Source organism: Montipora capricornis, chromosome 13 (genome assembly GCF_036669925.1).
Source record: "Montipora capricornis isolate CH-2021 chromosome 13, ASM3666992v2, whole genome shotgun sequence".
NCBI classification, from domain to species: Eukaryota; Metazoa; Cnidaria; class Anthozoa; order Scleractinia; family Acroporidae; genus Montipora; species Montipora capricornis.
Genome location: NC_090895.1, coordinates 1,489,937 through 1,505,907, shown reverse-complemented (window position 1 = coordinate 1,505,907; position 15,971 = coordinate 1,489,937). Strand labels below are relative to the sequence as shown.

The following is a 15,971-nucleotide window of genomic DNA, read 5'->3' as shown; positions in this document are numbered from 1 at the left end:
CGATGACATCGGAACAAGAAGATGACTCGAACAACCAGTCAAACGGGCCTTGTTTGGCTATGTTCTGACATCGCTTGTAATCCTTTTTGCCGGGAGATATATCTGGCATGTGAATGGTCTGTGTACATTCTTGCACCACACATTTCGATGGTGAACACTGCATTCCTACAAGTCTCCTAAAAATAAAAGACTTGATCACTTCTGTTTGAGCCCCGAGTGGTAACGAGCAGAGTACCCCCTTTTTGGATACCGGGTACGATGGTGATCGTTGTTCCTGATTTGTTGTCGCTTGGTTGCATGATTCCTTAGGCGAGGGTATGTTGCAGGCGGTCGATCTTTTCAGGAATAAATTCCCGTCCTTTTCGTTTACAATCAGCTGTACGTCTGGTACTGACATCAGACCAGCGAACAATCTTCCTAGACGACTCAACGCCAACACACTCAATGCTTCGTCTGTTTTCATTGGTCCCTCGTAGCTCGCCATTTTTTCAGAATCAAACATGAATCGACCACTCCCTTTGGCGGGAATTGTCAGTGTCTCACCCAGCGACTCTCGTTTTGCTTGTTGAATCGCAGTCACCAGTTCAGGATTTTTCCCTAGACGTTTGACCTTTCGTTCTATCTTTTCAAAAGGCAGACTGTCACTCTCTCCCTCTCTCCATACAAACGTTTCGAACACTTCCGGGATTGGGTCTGTCGTTTGAATGGCTTTGCATTTTTGGACCAGGTCATCCGAGTCCTTTGAAGTTTGGGTAGTCTCGTGAGGACTTGGACCATGGCTTGCTGTTACGGGATGTTACAGGCTCGTGTCTTTTATTTCACTTAACTCACTTGTCGTATCGGTACCCTTTCTTCCTCTGATAGTCGTTACGTCCACGGCAAATGCTGGCATCGAAAGCCTTTCTGCCTTTTTTCTCATGCGGATGGTTTCGTTCCTTACTTCTTCCAGTATCATGGTTGTGGGTTCCTTTACCTCTGGCGTCTTCATCATCGAATAGATTCCCCACAAGACTGTCATCAGTGGTCCTTTCTTGGAACTGGTCATCGTCAATCGATCGATGAGAGAGAATCTCTCCTTTACACCGATCGTCGTGGGACGCATACGCAACATGTCCCAAATGGAACTGACATCGCCAGCGACTTCGTCGACGTATACAGCTTGGTCGAATAATAAGCTTGCATCTTTCGGCATTATGTACTCTTTGCTGTTTGTTAGCGTACGGCGTATTTTTTCCATTGCGTCTTTGCTGGTGTTGTCACGGCCAACGAGGCCATTTTCCCTAGTCGTTTTAGGTTTCATCATTTCCTTTGTATACTTGGATATTCCATGTTTGTAACCATTGATCAGATTGAGGTCGATTGGCAAGCGACCGATCGTCTCTATCAATTACATCGCAACGTATGGGTCTCTCTCATTGCTACGTTTTTCGACAAAACTCGCCACCTTTTCGAGGACCGAGTTTGGTGCCGTCGGATGTACTTCTTGGATGATTTTGCTAAGGATACGTGCATCCTTCACGATGAAACTTTTAACTATATCGAGCCAGTAAAATCGCTATTCTTGGTCTGGAATTAAGTGCACCGATTTTAAGAGCCAGGAGGTAAGAGATTTAATTTCGTCGGCTCTGTATCCGTTGTACTCGAGTGTCCGCTTAGCCATGGTCGAAGTTTAGCAAGTATCTGTTAGAAGCACGTTTATATAACAATTCGTTAGGCGCTTATCGTCGCCTTCAAGTTCGATTCCACCTCTTTTGTTCGTCATCGCGGAAAACGTATCATTGCTCCCACGATCGAATTCCATTGCCTTTCCTTTTACTCACAATCTTCGACGTCTATATACTTGTCTACGCCGATGAGTAACGGGGCATGGCGCCGTGTGCATTTCTGCAATAACGGACTGTTCCCTGCGTGGAGCATTTCGACGGTAGCGCGAAACACCGATCGTGTGACTGGTGCCATTGACTATCGCACACGTGTGACAGACACTAACAAATATCACATTATCGCTTTTGCAATCTATGACATATTGGAGAGGATAGCTCCCGATCTGAGTCGATGATGGTATCAGAAATACGCAGGCAGCACACCCTTCGTTACATGGTCTGGATCGGCCGGTGGCACCGAGAGTGTTTGAGGTGAAATGTGTGGTTGCTTGGTACGGTGGGACTTGGTGGATTTCTGGAGTACGTCTTCTATGTACGACGTTGCCACGTTGAACTGGATGAACGTTTGGCTGCGCTGTAACGTCGGGTCGACTCTGGGGAATTATATTCCATAGCTCGGAAAGGTTGTTTACTGTTACGCTCGAGTTGCCGATTATGTTCTCTAGCACATCGCCTGGTTCTTGGGCTGGCAAAAATTCAAAGGCGTTTAAGTCATTCAATTCGTCCAATTCTTGTTGAAGCTCTGTCAAGCTCGTCTCAGGATTTCCAGACGAACGATCCCCTATTTCTTGGTTACCCTTGTCTGAATTTCGTATTTCTTCCTCGTACATGGTGAGATTTTGTATGGGTCCTTGTTGTACAGTAGGTACTGGATTGTATTCTGTATCGGTCTCGACGAGGGCCCTAATCCACGACGAACCCACGCTGCGCAAGTCTTTGGCTGTTTCTGCATCGATGTCCCTAATTTCTATGATGTCATCATGGTCTTCACCATTTGTGGATCATCGAGGTGACAATACGATGGGTGAAAACGGCGAGTCTGCGATCGTCGGTCCAGTCTGTGCTTGGGGTAATAATCGTTCATCTGTTGTTGACGTTGAATTCACTGACATCGACTGACTTGCTGGTTGTAGAATTGACGTGGAAATTCCCGGCGTAGGTTGCGCGGGATTTGTATTTTCTAGCAGTGACGCATTCTTCCCTGCCGCTCTGTTTCCAGACTCATGCACCAGTTGACCTCTCCCGATATTCGTCACTTGTTGAACTCCGGGGCGAACACTTCCTTCTGGTTGAATAATAGCTCGTGGCGACGACGGTGATGAATTCTCGGGTACTGTTCGAACTTTCGGCTGATCCTTTTGGGTAACCGTTGTCGACAATTCGGGTAACAGCGTGTGCGAATTTTGTCCTTGCGATAATGACGTGTTTGTTTGTTGCGGCGGTGATGGTGGGTCTACTTGTACTGCTTGCATTTCGGAATCTTCTGGATCACTCTTGTCTGGACTTTTGGGTGGTCGTGTCAGTGAAAAGCCTCCCTGGGACGAAACGGTTGTTTGTAACAGCGACTGGTGTCGATTCTTGGGTGCCGTTTGATTTTTTGCAGGAGCTCGTTCATCGATTGCCGTTGGCGACAATACTTGTGAAACTTGTTCTGATGACGATATCGTTATTTGCATTGGTACCGCTCGAATCACAGGATCTTTGTCGAGAAGTACGCCTAGAGTTCCAAGCAATCATTTCGGTAAAACACCCTCTTGGAATGATATGGTTGATTGTGGTCGCAGCAGTGGATTCATGGACAGTACTAGATTTTCAGGCGATTGCATCTGTGAAAAACCTATGGCTGTCTGCTCTGTTCGCCTCACTGGTTGACCCGCCGAGAAATTCGACGGTGGTGTCAGTGACAATGTAATCGTCATTGTCCTCGGAGCGGCAGCAGGTAGTCCTTTCACGGAAGAAGGCAAGGGAATCAACGAATTTACTATCTCGGTCGTCTCCACGATTTGTTGAAATATCGACTTCATCGCGGGTAAAAGGACGGGATTTCGAGGGTATTTGGTGCGACAAAGTGGACATTCGTCCAATATTGCCACTCTCTTCTCGGCGAGCGCGTTCATGATTTCTTGAGCATCTGCTTTTTTTTTGCAATGTCGAGGCCACAAATGAAACGACGGATAAGACGATTGGCGCATCAGCTGGTTGATCAACTCCGGTCGTAACCGCTCCCGTTGCATTTTCTTGGTTTCCGGATCGGTTTCGTCTTTCAGTGCTTGTTCAACAATGGAATCCAAAGACGACATTCCAGACAAGCAACACCATCCTTCGAAGGGCAAGGAATTCAATACATCGCGACAGATGCAGCATTTAGCAGAGCGCAAAGTCTGACTCTTTCCTTCGTCTGTGCACTCTGCTTCGCTGGCCACTTTCTCTCGCAGCCAAGTGCACATTACGTGGGGGTCTTTCACCGCATTTGGTGTTCCCCGACGCAGTCTATCTATCCAAGCATCCGAACCTAAGTTAGCCTTGTCTCGTATGTGAACAAGCGGTGCATTGTCGCCTAGAACTTCTAGTGTCACTTGTCGAGTTAAGGCTTCGGCTTCGCTCGAACGTAACGAGGGAAGCTGGTCCTTGGGTGTAATGGAGATGACGGATCTTTCCGTTTGAATGGGTAAGCGGATTCGAGTTTCTATTTGATCGACCGATGGCTGTGGATGCATCGGAGCATATGTCTTTTCCGGATTAGAATCGACGTATTTCGTCTCGTAGGTTGGATCTTGTATTCTGTGATATCGACGCAACAGAACAGGGTTCCAAAATCCAGTGAGATTGGTATTGAGTGCATCTATCAAAGACTTGACCACCCGACAATGACCGCTCTGACCGTGCCTCATTTTTTGTAGCAACTCGTTTATCAACGCCACGCGAACGACAGATAATCAACTGTGTGATAATATGAAATGCGGTTGCAATAACTGACAGATCCCATCTGCAAGCGACGAACAGAGAAACGTTTCGTCTCCAGTGATTTTGCTGTGAGCTCGACTGACGAGTGCTTGACAAGTTGGAACGGTCTCCATCATGACACCGATGGGGTGCCATATGAGTCGAGGGTCTGTCAAGACCAACACTTCTACGTTATCCCGGAGTGGGTCCAACAGGGTTCGGATCTGACTTGCACTTAGCGCGTTGCTTATGCCCATTTTCTTTGTTTCGTCTCGAAATCGAGGGTCGATTGCGCGAGAAAACGAAAGCTTGACGGCTTCCTCTGCCGCTGCCTTGTCTGTTCCGTGTATGCCCAGGTCTTTAAAGGCACGTTGCACTTCGACCCTGAGTGCATGTTCGAAACCTGGGGGAACCGGAATTTCCATGGCTTGTTTTTTCGATGAAGTTGTCGTCGTTTGACGACCTGTCGAAGTCGACGGGGTCTCATTCCCTTGTAATGTCACCCATTGTTTGCTTCCGAAATCTTCCTCTCGCGACATTTGTCTCTTTCGGGGGTTTGTTTGATGTTGACGATCAGTCGGTGTGATTTCGACCACCATTTGTTCGTCATCGTCCTCTTCGTCCCATCCTTCTGCTGCCTTCAGTGGTGTTCCTGCAGGTATCACATTACTTGCACCAAACGATTCTTCGTGATCCGAAACGACGTGATTGAAAGCGGCTTCTCGGTTGACTGTCATTAACGATGCGTTGGCATCGATCACGGCCGTGGCATTGCGACTCTTTTGGATCCAATCTTGCATCAAAACTCCGACGACGTTTGATTTACCGGGACGCATTCCACCTCCGGGTACACCGGCCGGTGTAATTCCCGGATCCACCCCACCCAACGTCTCGACCTTTTCCCTGTAACGTCGTACCTCTTCGCCGATCGTTGCATCTAATCTTTTTAAGTCTTCCTTGGCGTTCAAAAATTCATCGTAAGCATTTCCGGTGATGCTCTCCTTGCGTCCCTTGGCCTCTATCCATACTGCCAGGAATTTCTTGAAGGCTGAAGAAGATAACATGACTTTCTTCATGTTTGTGATCTTGATGTTACGTATGTGAAACGACTGACGCATTTTTTGTTCTGCGAGATTCGCTTGCCCTTCTGGCATTGATTCCTTTATCGCTTTGTATTGTTCGACGGCCTTGGTACGATTTTTCTGGAGCCGGCTTAACAATCTGGTGTTTTTGAGAACGGCTTCCATGGCGGTTTTTATTGCATCGTGAAGGTTTGGAAGGAGGCGCAATTGTTCTGGATCCATATTGTCCAATCTTAGTTTTCAGAGCAGTTCTAATTCATTCTCGGGCTGCATTCTTCGTCCAAAATCTGTGTCTTCCAGCAATGAGTCGTGTTGGGCAATCTCTGCGCATTTCTGATCGTCGAGTCCTTCCCCTTTGTGTACGTGATTGACATGTTTCGCGGCATCTTGTTGGTCGGCAAAACGATGGGGACAATAACGAAAGATATCGTTTTCCATTTTCTTCAACAGAAACGTGCACTGAAAAGGAAACCCCGCCATGGTCAAGATCGTGCTCCCTTTCAGGTCGTCCGCCGTGTCGTGTTTTGTGAGGAGTTCCATTTCCATCAAAGACTTGGCCCAATGAGGCTCGAGGTCACCACTAGAATCAGCCATCAGATCAAAGTCACAGAGAACCGGTGGGGCGAACGTCCGTTCGTCATTCTGTTCTTCCCCAGCGACAGCGTTAAGAAAAAAAACGAGGCTGTTCGACGGTCTCGGTCTCGACGGTCTCGGTCTCGACGGTCTCGCAGTCGCGTGTCTCAGGTTGTGCAACATGCCCCGTTACTTACTCCCGTTACGACCTTCGTTGCTCTTCAGTAACAATATTCTCTTCAGCTTCTCTAGGAGTCGATTTACTTGTATCATGCCTTCGTTCTCTCGAACTATCCGAATAGTACGGCCGACAACGTCGGGTATCTCCCTCAAAATGGGGCCCTTCTTGGTCCTGCCAGCAAATCGCCGAATCGGGTACAGGGGCTTGCTTTGACAAAGTTGGCTGGCCTTGAGTAACCTATCGGCAAGAACGTGTTCCTGTGGCGTAGAGGGTGAGTACATTTTAAAATTTTTCAGTTGTTTGTAAGCATCGGACTTGGCGTGTTTTATCTGAGACGTTCTACACAGATACAGCCCCACTGCACTTGTATTTCTCGCCCTTGGTTCTGTCGGGGGCCGATCCAGATTATTTCCCAAAACAGACATCAGAGAAGTTTGATCTTCAAATCGCAACATATTTTGTGTGGTTTTTTTCTGTGCAGCGTCTAAGGACACGGATACATCAAAATGTTGATGAACCGTGACATACCCGATACGATCGCTGGTGACAATTTTATTGAAGCAACGAAACAGACGTTCTTCGGTCGTTTCTTTTTGAGCATTCTCGCTATTGTCGCGAATTTCTGCAATCCATTTGCCAAAGGTAAACGGTAACAGGTGAACGGCCAAACTGTGATGAGTTTTCTGTGTACCTAATTTGTACGCAGAAAGTGTTGCTATGAGCGTTTGTAAAGTGGCAACATCGATGGTGGAGAAATCGGTCTCTACCGATTGTGTGTTATTTGTCGATTCGCACGCATTGGCGTCGATGGCCTTGGCCGTATATTTGATAATGGCGGACAAGGATGGAATGCCTATAATTTTGTCTCGGTCGTCTCTCAACACTAAGGCCGTTGTCGGTACGTTCCGATCCAGCAGACTGATCGTGACATTTGTTTCTTCAAATCTCTCCCGCTGAACATCTCCATTCATTATTCTTTTGCACCATTCCATATGTTTCTTGGCCAGGTTGCTATCCATTTTTTTCGACGTTGATACACCGCGTGTGCCCAGGAGTAAATAACATGAACGAATTACGTTACGATCCCAAGCAGTGTATAACGTTCTGGTTTCGTTTAATGCGAGCACCTAGCTTGAAACGTCCCATGGTCGCTGGACTGCGCGTGGAAAGAATCGATGCCTTACGTCCAATGGAATGCGAGAAGTTGACGTTTCCCCAAGAGCTATGATGGCCGACAATACCGGTCGCCAATGAGGAGCATTTTTTCGAAATCACGGCAGCCTTTCCACTACCCATCAAAACGCACGACCAGGTTCTTTTCGTGACCCTCAGAGACGCTTTTGACCGTGTCGTGGCATGCGTTCACGTCACCTACACCGACGCCTGAATGTTACGGCGTTCCGGCTTTATGGGATGGTATTGAGCAGAACCCGCACGGACGATACCCAGCACGAAAATAAGACGATGAGAAACGAAGTCACGTACGACGAATTGGCTCGCGACGAGAGCACCACGTTTCGCCTCGTCCACTTTTCCGATAATGGCAATCTTTATGCTGCCACTTTGGACGCGGTTCCCGACGCACACCCGTCGATGCATTTGATATCGGACCACATAGATCGCGAATGTTTTCGATGGGCGGCCGAGGTCGCTCCTGGTAACCCGACTCGATTGTTACTCGCTGGTGCATTCCGCTTACCGGTGCAAGTCATTCTCTTTAACACGGACGAAAGTCCTACCGAAACGGCAAAACGCACGAAAAGAGATGTCGATAATGGAAATTTTATTGCGAGCATCTTGTTAGACCCCAACCGGTCCACCGAGTACGATAAATTGTTTGCCGCTTGCGAGTATGCATCAGGAAACATGACTGCTCTCGAAGTTGAGAGTCTAGCAGACGGAGACGATTACACACGACTCGCATTCCCCGACGGCTCGGACGCAGTGTACCGTACGGAAGTCGACAAGGTCGGGGCACGCGTCGCAGTACTCAGACGTTTGGATTTATCGGGACATTATCGAGCCATCGTCATGACTTTGGTATCCCAAAAACCGACTCTCCAAGCAGGTCTCGTGCTTTTACCAAACCTCACCTTCGTCATCTTTACGGAAAAGCGACCGTCTGATATATTGTTGGTCGCTTGGAGGTCGTCACCGAACGACGATGCATCTCACACCAAAATTCATTCCCTGTGGAGAGCGTCTTGGAAGCGTAAAGACGTTTCTAGTCACTCGGAGCGGTGGATACTTGATTCGACCGTCTTTGTCCCATTGCCTCACGTCTACGTATGCGACGAACACAAGTGGTCCACGGTCTACTTGCCGGCACTCCTTGCCACCTCTCCACGGCGATTAAGTCCGCGTCTTTGTCCCGAGGCCATTAACCAGATTGCAGCGATCGTTTCTAATCGTAGAACCAGAGGCTTACCCGGTGGATACATTCCTTTAGGTGGAGACCCGATAACCACGGTGGAAGGTGCCATTCCTGTATCGATTCAAAGGGGTTTTCACGAGTTGTGCATTACCGGACTCGCGGCTGCTCTACTAGCGAGAAAAGAACCCTCTAGGTATGCAGCCTTCTGGTGAAAAGGAACCCCGATCGTTATTCTATCGACTAAAATTTAAAATACACGTACCATCGAGAAAAGTATCGTGTGAACTGTATAACGAGAACACGGTAAAGCTAAGTGGCACCGACTTTCTTACGATTGCATATGCAGAACTCAACGACTCCCAAAACATCGCCCCCCTCTCCCACTTGCTGGGAACTCTTCCCATAGATACAGTGACCGAGTTCGTCAGGTTCGGAAAACGATATTTTGAATGTGACGGACAGAAGGTATCGTCGCCGTTTGGTGACTTATTTTTTTGAAGCTGGACCATTCCAGTGCAACTCTTTAATAAGTTACTTCGTTACGAAGAGGCAACGGAGCTCGAGCAATTACAGGGGGAATTACGTCGCTTGTCTAGAGCTTTCGACGTGGCCTTTCGAGGCTTGGTAGGTTGTGGATTTGATTGGGACGTCGATCTGTTGAGACTCGGTTTTAAAACGACCGATGCTGGCGTTGCCGCGTTTGATGCCGTACCTGCTTCCAATCAAGCTCTAGGAGGTATCTGTGAGTTCCCGCTATTTGATCAAACCAGGCCAATGTATTCGATAGCGGCTACATATGCGTTGATGAGTCTGTTGGTGCTCGAAATCGGGTTTCAAAAATTGGAAAAGCGAGTGTGTGAGATATTGGAATTGGAAATGAACGAGGAGAACAAAGAACTCGTGTTGACCTTGGGAAGCGACATCGAAGATATTCGTAATGCGATCACGTCCGAAAGGACTACTTCGTTGGTGTTTGATCCATTCAATCCACTCAAACGACTCGTCGACGGATTCGATTTCTTCGTTTCTAAAAGATACGATATCAACAGTCCGACGTCCCATTTATCGGTCCTCTGTTACCTGTCGTTGGCCAAGTTGTCGATCGTTCTCGGCGTGGAGAAAGAAAACGTATCGGAGGTGGCGAGGAGGGACGTGGTTCCCATTTGTTCTAATATATTGAGTCGTCAGAGTGTGCTGGATTTTGTCTATAAGTTGGGAAATATCGCCCAACCTGCACCGACAGTCAAGAGAGAAGAGGAATGGTCATTGCCTGAAATCGACAACGACAACGATTACGAACACGATATAGACAACGACGAGTTTCCTCCAGGTGCAGCGATAAAAACGGTACGTGCAGCGTGCCTGAAGAAACTCGGGTGTCAAGTCGTTTGGGAAAATGTGAAGGCCGATCGCCTGCCGGTGGATCGGAGATTGTTCGAGGTAATAGAACTCGACGGGGTGGATGCAGAATATTCACTCGATGCAAACAAGAGACGTTGTTCGCTCGTAAAGGCATTCGCAGCTCTTTTCTGCCCGACTTGTTAAATTTTTCGTCATAATCGATTACGATCTCGGAAAAACGCGACTTGCGAAACGACAAAAAGAACCTTCTGCTTAAATAAGAAAACACGATCGATGTGGCAAAGCTAAAGATGAGTACGGAGAATGCAAAACATGCAGGAGACACGTGGTTATGCAAAGCGCACAAGTTTTGGCTGTCACAACAAGTGGATATATCCGGGAAGGCTCTGAGTACAATTTGGCGAAAAACGCCCATCAAGGAACGAGAATGGTATATCAAAGAGGCCAAGATGCTCAAACAAAAGTACGGCATCAGATGGCTATCGGCATACAGTTTGTGGGCAAAACAACGACTAGTCCCTATACTGAAATCGATAAACTTGCGTTGGAATCAAATGAGTCACGATAAAAAACTGCGATATGCTAAGATTGCCGATGGATTTCGACGAGAACGAGAGTTTCGACTGCCGCCCCCAAAGCGTAACACACGACAATACATTATTGTTTCTGTCAGGGTCGGTGCATTACGTAGAATCCATAGTTAGCACCCATATAAAAATAAATAAACATTTTGTATAAACAAATGCGGCGTTCTTTATTGAGTACATTTTTCAATTACATTTAGTCCACCAAAAGCAGCCACTTCGTCCTCTTGATATACAGCTTGCACTGGTGCCTTTCTTTTTCGTCTTGAAGATGTCTTTCCATCTTTTCAATCACGGGCTCGTCCTCATCGCATGCTTCACACTTTGCAACTACCGAAAATGGTAGTTTGTACAGCTCGTAAAACTCCGCTTTTTCCATCAACTCATTCAAAACCTCTCTGTTTTGGATCTTGTGTCGTCTTTTTAAGTGAGAATGCAAATATCCTGTCGTGTACTGGCATCTCAGCACGGGGCACCATCGAATCCGCACCCCCTTTCCAACCTTCGTCTGTTTTCCTCTGTTGACAAATTGTAGTCGACGTCTGACCCGCTTAAGTCATTTTTGTGTTTACCTGAAATTAAATGATACTTGAGACCTCCTCCTCTATAACCACAACCATTTACCGGGCAGCGGCGGATTTTTGAACGACCCATCGTGGACGCAACCTCGTTTGTAAAAATAAGACGTCCCTCTCGATGATACATCGAGTCTCATAGCGGTAATAAATGAATTTAAAAAAAATCGACCCTCTATCTAATCGTCTCTGCTACGCGGGCAAGTAACATCAATGCTTTCATGGGCTCAAAAACTTGTAGTTGTTGCATCGTGTCGTCACCACAACGACTAACATCTAATACACTCCATTCGCATCTTGGCACGTTGTCGTCTTCCGTTGGTTTCTTCTTTTCTGAAAAAAACGTCGGTAGCTTGTCTGGTTCATAAAGTTGAGACCTTTCCATTAAATCGTCTAACAAACGGTGGTCTGCGATAAAGTGTGCGCGGCGAAAGTGTGCCATTGGCCACGTCACCAACTTGTGACATCCATTCACCGGGCACCATCGCATTGGAGTTTCTGCACATCCGGTGTTGTTTCCTTTAAGAGCCATTTGCACTAGAACATCAACAGTCGATGCATCGACGTCATCTTTGTGTTTCTCTGAAAATAAATGGCGTTTGATATTTTTTCCAGCAAAATTGCATCCGTTTAGGGGGCAGCGAACAGTTCTATGTTTGTCGACCATCGCGACATGGATTCTTTGTAAATATCGAACCCACTCTGAAGTATCAAGCCTTTTACGACAGCAATAATTTGTTTTGAGTACTCATCGCGTGTTTGTTTTTCATTGTATACCATACAATCTATCACAATTGACAAAAAATCGAGTTGTTTTCGGTAATGTTTTTTGCTTGTCTCTATTGAGTGGGCTGTAGGTCTGTGGTCTGTCTATAGGTGTGTCGAAAGCGATAATGGATCATAAAGCGGGGATTCTCTGAGCAAGGCATTCAGCCAATTGTCGTTTGTGATTTTATGCTTTTTGCGTAAGTGGGGACGCATCCTTGCAGTCGTAAAGAAACAGCCCTTTATTGGGCACCATCGCATCAGGCATCCGTCTACGTTTTTCACCACCTTTCTTTTTTCGATAGTATGACTCTCTCTTTTTTCTTCGGCTGCACGAGCAAGTAACATTAACCCTTCCGCAGACTCGAAAACCTGTCGTGATTCTCGTAGTTGTTGCATTGTGCCGTCACCACAACGACCAACATCCGGTACTCTTGATACATCGTAACCCCACACTGGCACCGGCAGTGCAACGGATACTGGTAGCTTGTTTGGTTCATAAAACAGAGACCTTCTGAATAATTCGTTTAGCGATGAGGGGTTTTTGATTTTATGTACGCGGCGCAGATGTGGGCGAATCGATGAGGGCAGTACATGACATCCGTCTATCGGGCACCATCGAATCCGTCTTCCTCTCTTATTTTCTGTCTTGTCTCCATTGCGGGCTATTTGCACTAGAGCATCGACCGTCGATGCATCTACATCATTTTTGTGTTTCCTCAGTAAATGGTATTTGAGATTCGTTCCTAAATAACTGCACCCATTTTGGGGGCAACGGAGGCGAGTCCTACTCATCGTAGACACACGCTCCTTGTAAAGATTAGATCCCCTTCTGGCGATGAAGTGTCGAACCTCTTACCATTTGTTTTAAGCATCTACCACACGCTGGTTTTTTTTTTTCTTTACGCTGGAAGCAACTGAAAGGGAATGAAGTCAGTGTACTAGTCCACCAATTTTTATACCGTTTTTACATTCGTGACACCTGTTTAGACCGTCAATCATATCGGGGTCGCTATATACTACGTTATATGCCATCATAGACAGGATGTAATAACAAAGCAGACAGGCACCCAATGACGTCACAACGGATTATGGGCGTAGTTCATTAATAAAGTTTTAGTGAATATGCACTACCAGGTGATCTGGTGACGTAATTCGGAGGACTGGGGAGAACAATTTTTACGTTGTATCCCACAACCGCCCGCGGCCTTATTTTCGAATTCAACTGGCAGAGGCGAGGTTAGATCTTGTCGGGTCTACTTGAATGTTCATTCAGTAACAGGAAAATGTGGTAGACACGTATTGATCTGTTGAATTTTGGCGATGGCAATATTGCAGGGAGTTTGGAAACAACACCTAAGGCCGCGCGCGATTGTGGGATGCGGCATTAAAACTTTTCTTCCCGGTCCTCCAAATTACGTCACCAGATCACCTGGAAAACCCCGGCTCAAAAATACATTGCCTCTCGTGTAAGCGGTAATAGATTGTTTTTTAATATGTTGGTAGTGTAAAAAATCGGTCTAAGTACACGATCAAATAAAAGAACACTATTAATTCCTTAAACTATTTAATAATATCTCCGAAAAAAAAAACAAACTACAACAATATCTGGAAATCGCAAGGCCCTGTTTGACACGTGTCACTGGTGCAAAATACGCAAGAAAGGCCCCTCTGTCGGTAAAATAACTGCATCTCTCGAAAATACCACAAAAAAAGGTGCTTTTATTTTCCTCTTCTGGAAATTCTCGCACTTGGGAAACTTCAACCTCACAAATTCGTTTTTATCGTAGACGCGTATGTTCCATCTGTACCAGGAAAACGCCATCCAATTTTTCATCAGAGTAGATAAAATTCCCCTGGACTCCTTTAGGGTATGGCATCCAAAGTTTCCTCGATCTCCAACTTTTTCACGCATCGGAGTGAGGTAATCGTTACCTTCGAGCCAAACGACACACACATAAGGTTCTTCTAGGTCCCCTGGGTTGCGACAGAGCTGTTTACTGAATATTTTTCTTGTGTCGGCTGTTAACAACTCCAGAGTAGCATTGGGCGAACTCATCTCATCGGCACTGATCAAAACTGCCGTTCTGCACTTACATTCTAGTTCTGACAATTCTATCTCAGGACAAAAGAGTCTCCTACTAGTAAACCATTGCATCTTCCAGTGGGCGACGATTTTGTTTTTAAATCGTCCCGAAACAGGTGTGAGAATTGGAACTGCGTTTTCCGGCTGCTCTTCGAGGCATTCTTCGTAGTCTTCTTCTTCGTCTCCCTCGTCACAATTTACGATCCGTATCGGCTCCTCCTCTTTGATCTGTATCCGGTCCTCCCCTTTACTTGCCATTGACTTGTATGTATAAAATTCTCACGAGACAATACCGTGTTTCCCGTTTCAAACTTTAAGAACATTTCCAAATTTTGAAAAAATAACATTAGCCATAAAAAGGAAGAGTTTTGTGTCAAAACTCAGTTTGATTATACAAGACAAGACACAGAGAACACACAAAGAAGACACCAGAAGACGTTTCGTCACGTTAAAATGACAAATCCAACTACACAAGAAGTAATTGCTGATGGTGCCAGTGCGTTGGATGATGAAAGGGTTAGTGACAACACTTTAAATGAGAATGCGAGACTGAGAATTATCGCCGAAGCACTTGATCGAACAGAGATTTCTGAGTCACTAAGAAACGCAATCTTGAAGGGTGGTGTCGAAGACCCCGATTCTCCTTTTTTTTGTGCTTATACAGATGAAAAGGAGGCTGAAGTTGCAGAAGAGATGATGAAAGAGATTAAAGAGATAGCCTGGTTTAGAGCAAACACGATGAACGAAACAAGACGAGTGTTTAAAGACTTTAATTTCTTAGAACCTGGTGATCTACAAACATTTCTCGACAGTAGTGATTTTAAAAGTGTCTTGTTTAATGACTACATGAAGGGATATTGTAATCCCTTTGAATATCAGGATATCACAGCTTTTAGATTCGGAGTTAAAAAATCACATGGTCTAGACTATCAACTATATAAGCTTACAAGTGAACAATTTAAAAGATGGAAAATTTACTTTTTGTATTTCGAATAGCACTTCCTATTATAATAAGGTCGTGTCATGTTTCCTAGTAAAATACGATTGTTATGTCTTAAATCTAGTCTGACTCTTTTGTTAGACATAAAGGCTTTTATCCGACATTATTTGATTGAATTTTGTTTAGCCCTTTTATATATTAAAAGTCTTCCTCTGTGGACATACTCGACTCTTCCCTAGTGTCGTAATTGAAGTTGTGTTTCTACTTGCGACAAAAAATGTCTAAAATGTAAATTGTTCATGGAGTTTCGAACCGTGACATCGCATTTAGTCGTTCCAACATAACCTCGACATATGTCTTCCAAAAAATCGACGAACTCTTGTAGTATGGGAATTTAGTTCTTCGTTATCCGACGATACATGCAAAATAATCTGATCAAAATGCATGTGAAGAACACCTATGTTCTATTTTCTAAAACCAAGAAGTTGGCCATAATTGTCTCTTTCACCGATATATCGTTTGATGTGGTGAACAGCGTTTTCCATGAAGTCGATGAAGTTCATGAAGTTATGATAATCATACGATCATGTTATTCCTTTTTATACACAACGTGGTGTGATGCAAAGATAATCTCGAGTAACCTTCATAATAAATGACAGGAAAATGTTTAATCTGAAAGCAATGCAAACGCGTGGTTTTGACTCTCACCATGTGTGTGATCAATATCCACGCCCACGACGGTCATTTTAACAGTTGTTCCACCCGACTAGTGTACTGTTGAGAGTCTCTGTCACGCCTTCGGAACCCAAAAAGTGACCCCTGAAGTTCTTACTGGAAAATGG

General features: G+C 45.6%; 1 protein-coding gene across 1 annotated transcript; it reads right to left on the bottom strand.

The window, feature by feature from the left end:
* Positions 1-2,665: 2,665 nt before the first annotated feature.
* Positions 2,666-3,340, bottom strand: LOC138030333 (putative uncharacterized protein DDB_G0290521). Its single transcript, XM_068878259.1, has one exon. It carries the CDS (start codon positions 3,338-3,340, stop codon positions 2,666-2,668), a length of 675 nt encoding a protein of 224 aa, XP_068734360.1.
* Between the last annotated feature and the right edge of the window lie 12,631 nt (positions 3,341-15,971).

Excerpts from the sequence above, each read along its gene's own strand:
- LOC138030333 (XM_068878259.1), bottom strand. The coding sequence starts at position 3,340 with ATGCAAATAACGATATCGTCATCAGAACAAGTTTCACAAGTATTGTCG.